The sequence below is a fragment of the Lagenorhynchus albirostris genome, chromosome X (genome assembly GCF_949774975.1).
Source record: "Lagenorhynchus albirostris chromosome X, mLagAlb1.1, whole genome shotgun sequence".
In the NCBI taxonomy this organism is placed as follows: domain Eukaryota; kingdom Metazoa; phylum Chordata; class Mammalia; order Artiodactyla; family Delphinidae; genus Lagenorhynchus; species Lagenorhynchus albirostris.
This window is the reverse complement of record NC_083116.1, coordinates 12108146-12126550: the sequence shown is the minus strand read 5'-3', so window position 1 is coordinate 12126550 and position 18405 is coordinate 12108146. Positions and strand designations below refer to the sequence as shown.

General features: G+C 43.3%; 1 protein-coding gene across 1 annotated transcript in view; it reads right to left on the bottom strand.

The window, feature by feature from the left end:
* Nucleotides 1-18186, bottom strand: part of ATP11C (ATPase phospholipid transporting 11C) — a 168490-nt gene extending 150304 nt beyond the window's left edge. Inside the window, exon 1 of the mRNA XM_060138188.1 lies at nucleotides 18053-18186. Coding sequence (XP_059994171.1) covers nucleotides 18053-18079 — 27 coding nt within the window. The 5' untranslated portion in view covers nucleotides 18080-18186. The remainder of the gene's footprint in view (nucleotides 1-18052) is intronic.
* Nucleotides 18187-18405: the final 219 nt, after the last annotated feature.

Sequence of the window (18405 nt, the reverse complement as noted above, 5' to 3'; positions counted from 1 at the left end):
GGCATAGGGAAGGATTGCTTAATCAAGACACATAAAGCGGACTTCCCTGGTGGCGCTAGTGGTTGGGAATCTGCCTGCCAATGCAGGGGACACAGGTTCGAGCCCTGGTCTGGGAAGATCCCACATGCCAAAGAGCAACTGAGCCCGTGCGCCACAGCTACTGAACCTGCGCTCTAGAGCCTGCGAGCCACAACTACTGAGCCCACGTGCTACAACTACTGAAGCCCACATGCCTAGAGCCCGTGCTCCACAGTAAGAGAAGCCACCGCAATGAGAAGCCTGCACACCACAACAAAGAGTAGCCCCCGCTTGCCGCAACTAGAGAAAGCCTACACACAGCAACAAAAACCCAACGCAGGCAAATAATAAATTAATAAATTAAAAAGAGACACATAAAGCAGTAACCATAAAGAAACCAAAAAATTTGACTACATTAAAGCTAAGAACTTCTTTATCAAAAGACATATATAAATATATGCGAAGCCACAAATTAAGTTATTTGCAAAAATATAACCAACAAAGGATTAATCTCCTGAATATGAAAAGGACTCATAATTATAAATCAGTATGAGAAAGATAAACCAACAGAAAACAGTTAAAAGACATGAACAAGTATTTCAGAGGGGAAACATAAATGGCCCATAAACGTATGCAAAGATGTTTAACCTCATTAGTAATCAGAGAAGCAACAAAATGTAAGTCAATATCAAGGGCAAGTATATGAAGCAACGAGAACTCATACATTGCTAGTGGGAGTGCATATTGGTAGAACCACTTTGGAAAACAATTTAATCTCTTCTTGTAAAGTTGCACATTTCAAGAGTTGTTATGTGTATTTGTTTTCCTATACATATGCCTGAGTGTGTGTTTGTATATGTATATGTGTATCCTACACGCACTGGGGGGGAACCCCTTTTATAAATATACACTAAAAGACACATTTTCTGGTCATACAGAAAAAAAAAAAAACCCTGCAAATAACCTATAGGTCCATTGACAGAAGAATGGGTAAATTCTAGTATATTCCCAAAGTAAAATATTATTCAGCAGTGACAATGAATCAACTATAGCTACATAAAACCTTATGAAGTGGGCTTCCCTGGTGGCGCAGTGGTTGAGAGTCTGCCTGCCGATGCAGGGGACACGGGTTCGTGCCCCGGTCTGGGAGGATCCCACATGCCACTGAGCGGCTGGGCCCATGAGCCATGGCCGCTGAGCCTGCGCGTCCGGAGCCTGTGCTCCACAGCGGGAGAGGCCACAACAGTGAGAGGCCCGTGAACCGCAAAAAAAAAAAACAAAACACCTTATGAAGAATCTTAGCAATTTAATATTGAATAAGAATAAAAACCCAGTATACTATTTCTATAAGCTCAAGAAAACTAATATATTATCTAAATTTGCATATATATGTGTTAAAACTATTTTTTAAAGCAACAGAATGATTCACAGAAATAAGGTTAATAGTTACAGGGTTGTGGGGAGACGGGGATGAGATAAGAAAGGAGCACACAGGTAGAATTATATTGGTAATGGTTTAATTCTGAAGTTGGGGTGCAGGTACGTGAGTGGTCATTTTATTATGCATATATTTAACACGTGTCCTTCTATATGCACTGAATATTACATTTGTAAAACAATGTATTTAAAAACGAAGTGATTTTCCTAAGGCTACAGTGCTGGTTAGTGGAGGCACCATAACAGAAGTTTCCAGTCCCATACCTCAAAAAACTTCCACAACGCTAGGTATATATTAGGAACAAAAGAGACATTTGTTGATACAAGATGAATTTCATGACTATGTAAAATATTAATTCCAAACATGGATTCTATAAATCCATTAGTATGTCTTTTGGTTTGATTTCACTTTGATTAAACTGCCTTCATTAGTATGTTTGATTAGTACGTCTAAATTTGCACAATATTTTAATTACACTGCTTCACATTTCAAAACACGGATATATATTCTACCGACACTTTTCATCAAACTGGTTCTCAAATATGTACATATAAATTTTCTTCTTATTGCCCCTACTGTGTCCTAGCAGCTGTGACTCAGCCAACCCAAGTGCTGCCTCTCTATCTACCATCGTGCAGCTAACGGTGTTCAGGAGTAGAGATGAGTAAGAGTGTCTTTGGGAACTAACGTCAGGTGGCCACTGGCACAGACAGTGCTGCTGCTCCCCAGGAAGCCTGCCCATCGTATTTCAGTACCACCAAAAACGCTCTCCTCCATTAGAGCTGTTAGCTAAGAGGTTAATCAGAGTTAAGTTCATTTCTAGAACACAGTACTAACAGAGGCATGCGTCTACATTTGATCCCCCAATCACTCAGGTCAGTGTAAAACGAAAACTACAACCACTTTTAAAAGCCCATTAAAGTCTGTCGTTATTTCCATCCGAAGTACAGACAATTTAGTTCACACTCATTACTGTTAAAGGAGAAATGAAATTTGGGGTAGAGTGTAGTCAAATGAGCAACCAAGAGATGGAGACCTCCCTCCCTTCCTCCCTCCTTACAAAAAAAAAAAAAGAGACAGATGAAGACCCAAAGAGTAACAGAGATAAACAACCCAATAGAAAATAGTCAAGCCGCGGAGCGGCTGGGCCTGTGAGTCATGGCCGCTGACTGAGCCTGCGCGTCCGGAGCCTCTGCTCCGCGGCGGGAGAGGCAACAGTGAGAGGCCCGTGTGCCGCCAAAAAAAAAAAAAAAAGTCAAAAATCAACTATACTCCAATAAAAATTAATTAAAAAAAGAAAAGAAAATAGTCAAAAAATTCCACTGCTAGACTATGAAGCCTAAACATTTATACGAAATTATAAAGCTGGGAGAGAACTTAAATATTGATGACCCAGGAGCCCTTGCAGTTCAAAGAGGAAACTGAGGACATACGTTACAGAGCTGAGCCTGGAATTCCTATTTCTGAACTCCCATTCACTGAATAATCTTGGACAAGCCATTTGCCCTCTTTCTGTACATTTCTTCAGCTGTAAAATGAAGAGGCTGGACAATTAAAAGGTCTCTAAGATCTTTTACCACTTCTAGGACTTCAATGAGCCTTACAGACCATGTAGCAGTCGAAACCCTTCATTTTACAGATGGTAAGGTTAGCAGACTACAGTTACTTATGGTAAAATCTTCCATTCCTGGTCTATACACAGTTTATATTTGTTCATTCATCTTCACATGATTCTAGGACATAAGTGTGATGGTTAATTTTATGTGTCATCTTGACTGTGCCACATACTGACCAGATATTTGGTCAGACATTCTGGGTTTGTCTGTGAGGGTATTCCTGGATGAGATTAACATCTGAATTGGTAAACAGAGTAAAGCAAATTGCCCTCAATAATGTGAGTGGACCTCATTCAACCAGTTGAAGTCCTAAATAAAACAAAAAGACCGAGACTTCCCTGGTGGCGTGGTGGTTAAGAATCCGCCTGCCAGTGCAGGGGACACAGGTTCGATCCCTGGTCCGGAAAGATCCCACATGCCGCGAAGCAACTAAGCCCGTGCGCCACAAATACTGAGCCTGCACTATAGAGCCCATGTGCCTAGAACCCGTGCTCCGCAACGAGAAGCCACTGCAATGAGAAGCCTGCGCACCACAACAAAGAGTAGCCCCTGCTCGACGCAACTAGAGAAAGCCTGCATGCAGCAACAAGGACCCAACACAGCCAAAAAAGGAAGGAAGAAAGAAAGAAAGGAAGGAAGGAAGGAAGAAAGGCTGACCTTCCTTGGAGTAAGAGGCAACTCCTCCTGCCTAATGGCCTTTAAGCTGGGACACTGGTTTAACTGGCCTCAGGACTTGAACTGAAGCACTGGCTCCTCCTGGGTATCAAGCGTAACGCTAGCCTTTGGACTGGAACTTACACCATCAGCTCTCCAGGTTCTCTGGCCGTCCCACTCAGACTGGAACTTCACCATTGGTCTCCTGGTCTCCAGCTTGCTGACTCCAGGTCTTGGGACTTCTCAGCCTCCATAATCATGTGAGCCAATTCCTTGCAAACCTTGTAAGCCAATTCCTTGCAAGTTTCTTTATATGTGTATGTATGTGTGTGTGTGTAAATATGTGTATACATATATATATATGAAGAAATTTATTTAAATATTTACATGTAAATAATATTAACTGGGCTTCCCTGGTGGTGCAGCGGTTGAGAACACGGGTTCAAGCCCTGGTCTGGGAAGATCCCACATGCCGTGGAGCAACTAAGCCCGTGCGCCACAACTACTGAGCCTGAGCTCTAGAGCCCGTGAGACACAACTACTGAGCCCATGTGCCACAACTACTGAAGCCTGCGTGCCTAGAGCCCTGCTCTGCAACAAGAGAAGCCACCACAATGAGAAGCCTGTGCACCGCTACGAAGAGTAGCCCAAGCTCGCCACAACTAGAGAAAGCCCGCGTGCAGCAACAAAGACCCAATACAGCCAAAAATAAATTAATTAAATAAATTAATTAAAAATAAATAAATAATATTAACCATTAGTAGTTGTGGCACACGGGCTTAGTTGCTCCCGGCATGTGGGATCTTCCCAGACCAGGGCTCGAACCTGTGTCCCCTGCATTGGCAGGCGGATTCTTAACCACTGCACCACCAGGGAAGTCCCTACATGTAAATAATATTAAAATAATAAATATATAGGTATTTACACACACACAAAGACCCTGTTGGTTGTTTCTTTGGAGAACCCTGACTAATACAATAAGCAAATGTGTATAATGAATTAATGCTTATAAAGCACTTAAAACAGTGTCAGGAATTTACTACTCTGGTTTTAGCTGTTATTATAATGGTAAGAAGGCAAAGACAATTTACAACTAAAACAATTCCATAAACCTGCAGAGTATCAATGGAGTCATAGATCAGTAATTCAAGGCACTGAATGGAATAGTTATTTTTGTACACAGCCTAACAGAACACAAATGCTTACACTGAAGGTAAAATGAAAAAAAAAAAAGATAAAAAAGAAAACTCATTTTGAATTTTGATCCATGTAAAATAAAAAGATTATTTCCATCTTCATGTATTAAGGGCTTAAATGAGACCCTTACCACTATCATTTCTGACTATCTGGTACCCAGCAAAACTGCAATAAACTCACAAAAACAGTAACATTGAAAGTACTTACACCTCTATATAACCATTTTTTAAATTTAAAAAACAAGTATTTGTAAAATAGCTAGACTAAAAAGTTATCAAGACTTACAAAATGAAACAAGCACTTTAATCAGTAAATACGTCATTTCTTATTTATAGTGAAGTACTTTTATTGTATGTATGTATTATTATTATTATTTTGGCCTCAGCGCAGGGCTTGTGGGATCTTAGTTCCCTGACCAGGGATTGAACCTGGGCCCTGGCAGTGAAAGCGTCAAGTCCTAACCATTGGACCACCAGGGAATTCCCGAAGTGAGTACTTTTAAAGTATAATAGCAAACTTCAAGAAAGTCAATGTTGTAAATGTGTGTACAACAGTGATGCTCATAAATATAAAGTTATTCATTAAGTACATCAGAGACCATTAAATACTTAAAAATAATGAAAAAGAGATATTATATTGTATGTATTCAAAACACAGCATGCTAGAGGAAATGACTTCATTTCTAAAATATGAGTAGAGATCTTTTTTTTTTAACTGAACACAACAGTGATGCCTAAAGACTGAACAATTTGACCTCTCAGTCAAGCTCTCAAACTCTATGATTATAAATGGGAAATAAGATTAAAAATACAGATAGGAATCAAATTTCATTCAGTCAGCAAATATTTATTGAGCATATACTACATGTCAGGCACTGAAGCATTAGCGATAAGCAATAAGCAAAAATGGTTCTTACCTTCATGGAATTTACTACATAGGGGAAAGCTTGATACTATGTAAGTAGCAAAAAAATATAATATGCCAACGTAGTCAACTGTGATAAAGAATATAAAAGAAAGGTTCATAGTGCTATGAGAACCTGGGAACCTGCCATTGTCTGAGGGAAGGATACGGGACAGCTTCCTTGGGGAAGTGATAATTAAGCCGATCCCTGAGAGATGAGTAAGAGTTCAGGCAACTGACTAAAATAGAGAAGTTTACCAGACAAGGGAAATGGTATATACAAAGGTCCTTTGGCAAATGTAAGGTAAAAAGTGAGGAAGACTTTTTGCAGTAACAGAAAAATCCATCCTAAAATCCACAAAAAATCTCAGGAGATCCTGGATAGCCAAAACAATCTTGAAAAAGAACAAAGTTGGAGGCCTCATACTTTCTGACTTCAACTTATTACAAAACTATGGTAATCAAAACAGCACAGTACTGGCATAAATGGCATAAAGACCTATAGACTTTTACTGAGTCATAAAAAGGAATGAAGTACTAACACATGCTATGACACGGATAAACCCTGAAAACATGCTAAATGAAAATAAGTCAATCACAAAAGAGCACATATTGCATATAGAGTCGATTTACATGAAAGGCCCAGAATAGGCAAATCCACAGATCTGCAGATTGGTGGTTGCCGGGGCTGAGGAGAGGGATTGGGACTAACAGCTAATAGGTACAGGGTTTCTTTTGGGGGTGATGCAAATATCCTGGAATTAGACTGTGGTGATGGTTGCACAACATAATGAATATACTAAAAACCACTTACCTGTAAACTTTAAAATGGCAAATTTTTTGTCATGTGAATTATATCTCAATTTTAAAAAGTGAAAGAAAAAAAGTGAGGAAGAGTGCAAGCTGATACTGGTCAGGTCTTTATCCAGAGTGTAGTGGAAAGTCACTGAAGGCTTTCAGATATGAATCTGTAAAAGATCCCTCTGATGCTGTGTGGAGGATGGACTGGAGCATGCGGGAGTAGATGAGATTATCTATTGCAATGGTCCGGATAAGTGACAGTGGTAGCTTGGACTTGGATGGTGGTAGGGAAAGCAGAGAAGTGGATGGATTTGAGAGCTCTTACAGAAACAGAACCTATTGGATTTGCTGAGATTAGATGTAGGAGATAAAGGGAAAGGGGCTATTAAGGATGACTGCTAGGTTTCTAGCTTGAGCTACTGGGTAGAGGATGGTGTCATTTATTCAAAGACAGAAGACTGGAGAAGGAACAAATATGAAAGAGAAGGGATGCTGATGACTTGCACTAGAGTGGCAGTCATGATGATAAAGCAAAGTGGCATCAACAGCTTGTGGTGATGAATTGGTTATGTGGGAATAAGACGCAATTCATGTTCTGGTAAGGCACAATGAAGGTCAAGTCTGAATGTCTATTAAGAGACATGTTGTTTAGTGACAGGGAAACAGTAGTGTTACTATAAAGAATGTGCTCCTGGACAAAGGCCTGATCCCCGGCTTTTTACAATGACCACCAGTACTCAAGATAATAAACTACCGCATTGTCCCCATGTAGTAAAAGTTTCTGAAAGTGTGTACTTATTATGTAAGCAGGACAACTAAATAAACAGTCATATGATATTACATGAAACAGGGTCATGAAATATTACCCCAAATGTTTATTCCATCCCAGTTCCTGTATCGAAATCAGAAGATTGAGGGCCACCACCACTGGAATTATGGATTTCAGAAAAGAGTGTCTACTGGGAGATTCCTATAGCAATTACTGTGGAAACGAAAGCCACCTTACGTCTGCTTTCATTGCTCCCTTTCTAAAAGTCTAAATTTCACCACGGCAAACATAAGCCATTGAAGATTAAGGTTTCTGTCTCTCTGCTACATTTAGAGTTGGAACCTAAGTCCTCTAAATTGACTGGTTCCCCTGCTCTAAGTGCCATAAGCAATAACTCGGCTTGATTGCTCAGGTAAATGCCTCCTCCTGTAATGAGGTTGCCGATCCCTAGAATCCCATAAACTTCAATTCCTTGGGTTCCCTACCACCTCGTTCACATGCTACCTCCTCTACAAATCCCTCCTCCTCCACCCACTGCTTCCAGAGATTTGGTGCCCTCGTCTGAATGCCTGCGGCACTTACTGTGTGTGCCTTCAAGAAGAGAGCAGTGATGACCTACTGCCTTGTGAGGAGGTTGGCCCTGTGTGTGGTCTTCTATCTCTAATAGACTGCAAGCTACTGGAGAGCAAGGCTGTGCCTTACATACCTCTACAGCAACCAAGCAGGGCAGGAGTGTTCAAAAGAAGCTTTTGATTCATATGGATGTTTTCAGAAAAGAAGCCAAAGTAAATTGTGCACTATATTATAGATCCCTTAATCCATATTACTGCAAACGACATTAATTGTGAAGCTTAAAGAACAGCCCCAACTGCTTACACAACAGGTGTAACTTACATAATCTGCTCTACCCAGCTGTTACTTATTTGTGACAGTTCCCTCCTGGCTTCTGCTCCCCGTTGATCTGCAGGATTACTGCATCTTCCAGTATGGTTTCCTGATTTACTCTTTGTCCAAAAACATAAAAGAATTATTAATTTTCCTTTTTGATAACAGTTTTCAAAAAAAGGCTGAAACTTAAGAATAACCAGAGAGATATCTCTGGGGTTTTCCATGACCATAGAACTCAAAGAACAATCCTGAAGTTAAACAGTATTTATAAATATTTCCATAAAATTCATTCATTAGCCCAAGAATTTTGTTTTCCTTTTGGCAACTTTTCCTATATAATCATCCTTAACTAAATACTCTTCAGTATGCCCGCTCTTTGGAATTATGTTACCCAAAAGGACTTTTAAAATCAGCTGCCTATGAGCTAACACCTAGCCATGTATAGAATGGAATGAATTAATGATGCAAGTGAGTGTTGGGACTATGGGTAATTGGATGGAACAAGGAGGAGTGGGGGCGGTGATGAAAGTACCAAAGTCAGAAAAAATGAAAATCCGCGAACTCTGTGATGCTCCAGAGAGGAAACCAGCAAGTGTTGACGCTAAACTGGCAGAAACATCAATACTTCCTGGCTCCCCCACTGGGTGCATCAATTTACCACCGGCAGGCTGCTCTTCTGCTGCAAGTGACAAATAGTGAATGCATTCAACAATATGAAAAGGAATGACCCATAATCCAGAAGCATGGTATGTGCAGCAATGAAAAAAAGGTGGTGATTGCTGGGAGTCTCAGACTCAGTTCTGCTGCTTGATTAGCTTAATGACCGAGGACAAGTCACTTCCATTCACTGAAAAATACCAGGATTTCCTAACAACATGTAGGAAAAAGTTAACAGAGCAGGTCTGAGACTGACCGCTATTCTTTTTTAAAAAATAAATAAATTTATTTATTTATTTATTTATGGCTGTGTTGGGTCTTCATTGCTGTGTACGGAGTTCAGTAGTTGTGGCACACGGGCTCAGTAGCTGTGGCTTGCGGGCTCGAGAGCACAGGCTCAGTAGTTGTGGCACTCGGGATTAGTAGCTCCGCAGCATGTGGGATCTCCCCAGACCAGGGCTCAAACCCACGTCCCCCGCACTGGCAGGTGGATTCTTAATCACTATGCCACCAGGTAAGTCTGTGACTGCTATTCTTAAAAAGGTCTGCTTACAAGGTTGCTACCCTTGACACAGACACAGTTGTTATCTGGGGAATTGGGTTTGTGCTAAAGGCATAATCGTTATCAAGAAAACTCCTCTGGGGGGACCTTCCTGGTGGTCCAGTGGTAAAGAATCTGCCTTCCAATGCAGGGGACACAGGTTCGATCGCTGGTCATCAGGGAACTAAGATCCCACATGCCGAGGGGCAACTAAGCCCGCGAGCCACAACTACTGAGCTTGCGCGTCTCAACAAGAGAGTCCTCATGCCGCAAACTACAGAGCCTATGCCCTCTGGAACCCACGCGCCACAACTAGAGAGAAAAAACCCGCACACCACAACTAGAGAGAAGCCTGCGCACCACAAGGAAGAGCCCGCGGTGCAACAAAAGATAACGCATGCCGCAACAAAGCTCCCCTGCCCAACCGCGTATTGCAACTAACACCCGATGCAGCCACCCCCCAAAAAAAACCTGCTGATTTTTTCAATACCGACATGAAAAAGAGACTAGGAAAATACAGCCACCGTAATGCTTTAAGACAGCATATAATGGAGGAGTCTAAAAAAATACACGGCATCTGCTTGAACAGGGTAGTCTTCACCAATCCTCCCATATTCTATTAAATAAATATGGGGCAAAAAACTGATGACAATCTGTATTTCACAAATACATATTAACCTCCCAAATCTGGATATCCACGGTCCAACATTATCTATAAGCCTCAGATAATCAAGAAGTCAGCCGAACCAGCAATCCCTCCATACACGGCAGTAACTGAGGGGTTGTCTGCCAGTGTGCTGGCACAGGGCACCCTTCGCCCATGTCTGCAGTGCCGATTACTCATTCATCATTAAACTGCGGCAGTGTTAACATATGCTGCAGTCGTGCTAATGTTTGTTTAACAATCACCACTGATCTACCTTTATCCCAGGCCAGGAAGGTAAGTGTTAAGTGAACGGAAATAAACTTGAAAACAGCACCTACTTCACTTGTGGAAGCCTCGAACCTCACTCCTCCCAACCTGAAAATTCCTCCCAATCTCAAGAATTCCAGATGCAAAAGATTATTCCATATAAAGCACTAGATGTAGAGGAAACCCCACCACCTTGAGGGGAAAAAAAAAGTGTTTTTATTTTGTGTCCCACGCTTTCACCTCTTTGGGAGAACTGATCAACCAGGTTAGACAAGCAGTCAGCTTTAATGATTTTTTTCCATCACTCAACAAACCAGTATTTGAATTCACTCATGGGCTAGTTCTCTGCACATCAGCCAGACACAGGGATGTTAGTTATGGTTCTCCCAGGGCCCACTGGCCATCCTTTACCTCCCAGAACCCACTGCCCAGCTGCTCATTTGGACAGTTCCATCAATATGAAAATGGCCAGCTTTACCTGCTCAAATCTCACCTCTGCTAAAAGCTCACTAAGAGCACTGGAAGCTACCTGATTTGTACGCACTCAATATTACCCACTAAAGGTTTGAATTACGAACAATAATCATAAACAGAAGGAGCAAACGGTAAACCCTTATAGAAGGTATTTAGAAGATTCAGAGTTTTATGTTGCTTAATCAGTAAAAGCCAGATCAGGAAAAAAAAGGAAACAACTTGTGTTCAGGTTATTTAATATTTATTTCAAGTAATAGTGATTCATTTCTAAATAGGTTTCCCACTTTACACAGGATAGGACTAACATCTATTTGCAAAAAAGCAGTTTGCCATGTATAGGTCATATTGAAGGTGTCAAATGCAACAAATTCCTTTTCATCTGAAATCCAGACAACCAGAAAACATCTGAGATTGCTCACTTTATTTCTGGTAGAAAGGCAAATGACAAGTAAGTACACAACAGTAACTAATTCACAAAAACTCAAGTTGCGTGGAGCAGTCACCGTGTCCTCTGAGCCGTGTATGTAATGACATTAATCTCAGGAAGACAGGGAGTTTGTCTGGCTCACCAATGTGTCCCAGGGCCCACCACAGTGCCCAGTACATAACAGATGCTCAGTGAATATTTGTTGAATGAAATAATGCTCTCCAAGATCATAAGATGGTGTAATCATCTAAGAGATGGTCAGTATAGTTTTGTCGTTAGATAGACTTATTCTAATACTTTAAAAATTGGTAATCAGTATATAGTAGACCCCAATGTTTAGGTTCTGATCATAGTTCCTATGTCGGGGGTGGTCCCTACACCAACAAGCAATTCTCAGACACCAGCTGGGTGTCCCATAATTCACCTCAATTCTGACACTATCTACCCAGAAGCAGCATCAGCTACCCCAGGTTAAGCACTCAATCCTACAAGACTACCCCCATAACCATCCCCTCCCCGCCACTTCAGATACCAGTAGCAAGGCCAGGTGATCACCTGTATTTCTGACCAACTGACTACAAACTGGGGGTTCCAACAACCCCCGCCTGGGGTTTCAGACACCAGCCTCAAGGCCAGGTTGTTACCTGTACTTCTGACCGACTGGCTATAGATCAGGTTCCCAAAACTTCCTCCTTTGGTTTGATTATTTTGCTAGAGAGGCTCACAAAACTCAGAGAAACATTTTACTTACTAGATTAACGGTTCATTATAAAAGGAACTGCCAAACAGAGAAGATGCATAGGGCAAGGAATGGGAAAAGGGCGCAGAGTTTCCATGCCCTCTCCAGGCGCGCCACTGTCCCCAAAATCTCCACGAGTTCACCAACCTGGAAGCTCTCCAAACCCTGTCTTTTTGGGGTTTTGTGGAGGCTTCATTACATAGGCATGATTGACTAACCCATTGGCCACTGGTGATTAAACTCAATCGCCAGGCCCTCTCCCTTCCCCAGAAATCAGGGGAGTGGGACTGAAAGTTCCAACCCTCTAATCAAAGGGTTGGTTCCTCTGGTAACCAGCCCCCAACTTGAGGTGCTTTTCCAATTCACCTAATTAACATAATAAAAGACACCTTTATTGCTCTCAGTGTTGGAAATTCAGAGGGTTTTAGGAGCTCTGGGCCAGAAACAAAGACAAAATATACATATATTTGTTATTATAAATCACAAATATCACACCCAATTAACTAGAACTCATCATTCTTTTCTTTTTTTTTTTTTTTTTTTTTTTTTTTGCGGTACGCAGGCCTCTCCCTGTTGTGGCCTCTCCCGTTGCGGAGCACAGGCTCCGGATGTGCGGGCTCAGTGGCCATGGCTCATGGGCCCAGCCGCTCCGCGGCATGTGGGATCTTCCCGGACCGGGGCACGAACCCGTGTCCCCCGCATCGGCAGGCGGACCCTCAACCTCTGCGCCACCGGGGAAGCCCGAACTCCTCATTCTTTTATCGTTCTTCATAAGGAAGAATTTACTATAAATATCACTGTCTATAACTGGAAGCTATTATTTATGTGAAACATATAAAAATTGTTCATTCAAATATTTATCAAACACCTACTATGCACCAGGCACTGTGCCAACTGTCCTTGCCCCCAGCAGCTTTCACAGTCTAGGGCAGTCTTTCTCAACTATAATTCCTCATCTCAAGATGCACGCAGAGGAGATGAGTATTACAAACAATGGATTCCCTAGGGCATTAGGGGTTGGTTCTCTCCCAGCGGAGGAAGACTAATGTAAGGTACCACATAAGTTAAAAGGAAATTACAATATAATATGATAATAAAAGGTTGCTTTTAGTAGGGACAAATTCACCTGTTAAACCCAGCCACGTATGAACTACCTGGTAGGAGCCAAGATGCACACAGGCCATTTGTAATGCTTGTGTAAATGCAAAAATATTGCAATACATACATTTAGATAAATTTCTAAACACAATAAAATAAACTCATCAATATTTTCCATGCTCAGCAAAGTCAGGCCAAGGATTTCAGTAAGGTGAAACAGAGAAAAAAAGTCTAATTACCCTGATAATGATAATTCAAGGAGAAAACAAAAAACCTTGCTCCTAAAAAAAAAAATTACCTGAATTTTATTAATTGCCTTCATATATTGCTTCACTAGACTGGCCTTGCCTTGGACTTGAGGCAGGAGAGAGATGGGCCCCAGACTGAGCAGCTGGAGTTTGTCCCCTGTGGACAGATACTCCCAGACAAAGAGAATACCGAGAACAGAGAGGAGCTGAGCCCTGCCCAGAGAAAAGATAAAGAGACTACATATTCCTCATTCTCCGGATTAAGAAGACCTTCCTGACTACACAGAAAGGCTCCTTGGAGGTCAAAAGGGAGGGGGCGCCACCGCACACTAGGTGATGTCAACCCACCCATAGGCCTCTGTGCTGGGATCCATCTTGGCTAAGAGATGCATGCACACACATCGGCGGACCCTGAGATAAACCAAATACGGACCAGGCAAAGTCATGGGACTTCCCTGGCGGTCAAGTGGTTTAGACTCACGCTTCCACTGCAGGAGGCACAGGTTTGATCCCTGGTTGGGGAACTAAGATCCCACACGCCGTGCGGTGTGGCTAAATAAATAAATTAATTAAATTCATTAAAAAAAAAAGAATCAGGCAAAGGAGGATGATTGGCCAAGGGAAACCTGGAAGAAACACCCCATATAAGTGATTCAAACTACCACGAGGGCACGACTCTCTCTGAGCCCTCTTTCCTCCTAATAAACACTTGTTTTACTACTTTCCGTCTCTTTTTGGGAATTCATTTCTACAAAGCCGACGGGCCAGGTCCTTGTCACTGGCCACTAGCCCTGGTGGTCTAGTGGCTAGGATTCAGCGCTCTCACTGCCGTGACCTGTCTTCAATCTCTGGCAGGGGAACCTAAATCCTGCTTCAAGCCGCTGTAGGCCGAGGCCACCCGAGATCAGACTCAAAGTAGTAAACTGGCTACCTATTTTGAATATTTTTGGTCTTATTTTGCATTTTCATTATACCTTATGCAGTCTAATTTCTTTCCAGTCCTGGGCCTCTTTTGACAGATATAAAATTTTCTATATGATATCATTACTATATGCTGCATGATTTATGGAACCAAAGCAGTTTAAGAGCTTCTAGAATCTGAGATATAATTTTTTTCCAGTATTTCAACTCAAAACTTAAGCTTCTGTATGTCAATGATCCAGAAATTCATATCCGTTTAATATCAGTCTCTGACAAGCTAATTAGACCGCATTCACTTGGCCAAGCCCCCTGATCTACTTTATCAAGGAATGTTTTATTTTGAATCATTAGCATGAAATAATTTACTAAGTTAAATGGGGGGAATTCTCATTGTTTAGACTCTCATTAAACCTTTAAACCCATGTGAAAATGCTATTGTAATCACTAGGAATGTTATGAAGGGTAAAAGACAAAATAACATAAAAGCCCCTGACCCTTAAGTCTCAACTAGCCCAGACTTCCAATTAAACATGCTTTTAGGGACTTCCCTGGTGGCGCAGTGGTCAAGAATCCGCCTGCCAATGCAGGGGACACGGGTTTGAGCCCTGGTCCAGGAAGATCCCACATGCCGCGGAGCAACTAAGCCCAGTCCGTTCGCCACAACTACTGAGTCTGTGCTCTAGAGCCCGCAAGCCACAACTACTGAAGCCGGTGCGCCTAGAGCCCGTGCTCCGCAACAAGAGAAGCCACCGCAATGAGAAGCCCGCGCATCACAACGAAGATAGCCCCTGCTCGCCGCAACTAGAGAAAGCCCTCGCGCAGCAATGAAAACCCAACGCAGCCAAAAAAAAAAAAAAAAAAAAAAAACCTTCTAAAAAAAAAACACATGCTTTTAAAGGAAATAAATTGTATAGACAAAACAACTATTATTTATTTATTGTATTTATGGAGAATGGAGATGTTGACTGGGAACAGGCGGTGCTTTTACTGTACTTGTAGACATCCAATTCTTAAATCTTTTAAGACACCCCCTACATACCTAAATCCGAAAATCCTACACCAAATCCACCAATTTCTTTCTACCTCAAAACTGTCAAAAGGAAAGTCCTAATTCATCAGAAAGGAAAGAAGACAATTTTTAATGGCAAAGACGTCAAGGCCATGTCTTTAAAAAATACAATGAATCACTACTTCGTTTAGCTTGAAACTGCAGAACCTGGGGAAATAATTGGCATTTTTTAGACGATTCAGCAAACACTACTGAGCCATAGAAGTTGATACTACTTCCCATGTCAGGCTTAAAATGTAAAGCCCTGTCCTAACACTTAATATCTAGTTTTCAGTGACCAAGAACTATAAGCAACACCACTGTAATTTACATCACATTCAAAGTCAATTTCACATACATACAGGTACACACAAACACACAATTCTGAAAGGAATTCACAGCCCCATCTCTGAAATATAAAAGCACACAACTTAGACTACATGTACATTGCTGTGCAAGGCCAAGGCCAACCTAAATCTTTAACTGTATCCTTCTAGTGATGTAAATGGGAGTGCCCCTCAATCTCTACCAGGCTAAAGATGAGGACAGTGCTTGGCTCACTGATTAGGGGAGCTACAATTTGCCGCCCCCCACCACCAAAAATTTTTTTTGAAGTCATTCTTTAGCAATGAGTATTTGATAGCATGTTTCACATTCAGTCCAAGGGCTTGCAGATTAATTCCTTGGCCTAGGCCTAGGGATCAGATACAACTCCTGAGAAGCTTTCAATTTACTGCACTGGTACAAATGCTGGAGACTTAACCATAGTCCTGGCTGCGCAGGAAAATGTGAGCAGCTGGGCATTCCAGCCGAAACAATGAGGTCAAAGCTCTTTTCAGTGTGAGCGTAAGTGATTCTCTGCAGAGATCTTGGACGGGGATGCAAGGTACTAGCCTCAAACCTGCAGGCTGGCACCTCAACAACTGCTGCAAATTCTGCTGCATGCCCTAGCTTCCTGGGCCAGCACTGCTTCATTACTAGACTCATAAAACGCAGATCACGCTAAGCAAAAGAAAAGCAAAGGGGGCTTTTAGACTGATACTTGGGTTGTTTGGTTTCAAATGATCTCAATTTTGAGCTAATGAATTTATTATGAACCAGAGACCAGTTGTTTTCCAGTATAAGAGAGCCATTGAAAAGATTATTCTTTTCCCAAATATTACAATTAGTCCTCTTTGTCACCTTTCCCTTTTTGTCACCCCCAAACAACACTCCAGGATCACAAGAATCTATGTGAAATAGAACTATGAAGTACAATGTTCTTTTACCTTCTCAGGCTAAATGTGAGAAACCAATTTCAGTCACTTGCTTTAGCAAAGCATCCAGTACAATCCAATTCCTACGGATTTCAAAATCCTGATATGCACAACCTCTACTGCTCTGTGCCACAGGTAAACCTGCTCCAATTTCATAAGACACGGCTTCTGGGTGAGGTAAACATTTAGAAAAACATTAACATAGCACTATTGTGATAATAACATTCTAAAATGGGATGTACAATTATTTCATTTAGCCAGGGTACATTTGGGAAAGTTTCAAGCGCAGAAAAACATGAGAGTAAATTCATCCGACGCATGAAAAATGCTAGCAACGCTTCGATTTGGAATAATCGCAGGAAAAGAGCCAAACCGACAAGTTCTCAAACAGACATTGGAAGGGGGGGGTGGGTGCTCACAGCGCTCAACCATTTTTCCTAAGGACAGAAAAATGAAAATTTACATACGAACCCTTTCTTTCACATCATTGGCAGAAATAAAATCCTATTCCCGCCACCTCATCTTGCAATTAAGGAAGTTGCTACAAATAGCAGCATAGAAGTAAATGGTCCCGGTTTTACTCCATTCTTAAGGTACCCTCCAGGAGTAAACAGATTACTCAAAAAAGTCAGTAGCCAGAAATCGCTTGTCCCGGTGCCAAACTCCCTCGGCAATGAAATTCCCTTTTCTGGGGTTGTGGGAGGGGGTCAACGTGGACGGAGGAGTCCAGCCGCAGCTCCCTTCCTTCTCCCCTGGGTCAATGTCTGGGGTGTTCGGGGCTCGGCGAGGCTTCAGACCCGGCGCTCGGCAGCGGCGGCGCAGCCTCCTCGCGTCTCCACCTCCACCCGACCCACCCTGACGATCACCCTCGCTTTTATTATACCCTCAAGGTGAGAGGCTTAGGCTGGGTCTCCAAAGTTTGCCCGGCCTCGGGTCAGCAGCCGGCCGAGCCCCGGGCAAGGCTGAGGCCGGCCCCAGCCTCTCACCCTTCAGCCCCCAGGTCCTTTTTGGGCCACGGTGACAGGTCTAGGTTTACCTCCATGTGCTCGTGGCAAAGGAAACAAAAGAAAGCAACCTCCCAGATAATAAAACGCCATCTTCGACTAATTGGCAAACCGAGGGGCCCCTGGGTCGGTCCCTCCACGGGTCCCTCCCCATCCAGCCCGAGGGTGGCCCCCCGTCCGAGGTAGGGTCTGTAACAGCCCCGGGAAGCTCCGGACAAATTGTCCGGGGTCGGGGGCGGGGTGGGGGGCTGCTCCGAGAGCCCTACCTGCCTTCCCACCCTGGCCGCCTGTGCAGCGTGTTTCAGTTAAAATGTAAAAACGGGTGGTGGTGGTGTCTCCCAGAGATGGAGTCATCCCCTCAGAAAATTGTTCTGAGGGACCGGACGAAGGGGCCGGCGAGCAAGCAAACCGGCACGCGTGGAGCCGCAGGGAGTGTACTTACAAAACGGTTAAAGCTCCGGCGGAACATCGCGTCGAAGGCTGCCGGGCGCCGAGCTGGGCTCTACTGGGCTGTCTGAGAAGGTGCCGTCCACAACACACACTGCGGCGTGGGCCGGCGGCGCGAAACGGACGGCGAGGCTGGCTGCCCCGCCACCCGCCCGCCCTCAGCGGCTCTCCTCACTCCCCCCGCCCCCAGGCGCCCTCGCACCCGCGGCCCCCGCCCGCCTCACTCACCGCCCGCCCCCGCCCCGCCCGTCCCGGGGACGGCGGCCCCGCCGTTCCCCCAGCTCCGCCGCCCCGCCGCTCCCGCAGCAGCCCGCGGAGAAAGCGAGCCGAGCGCGCAGGGAAGGGATG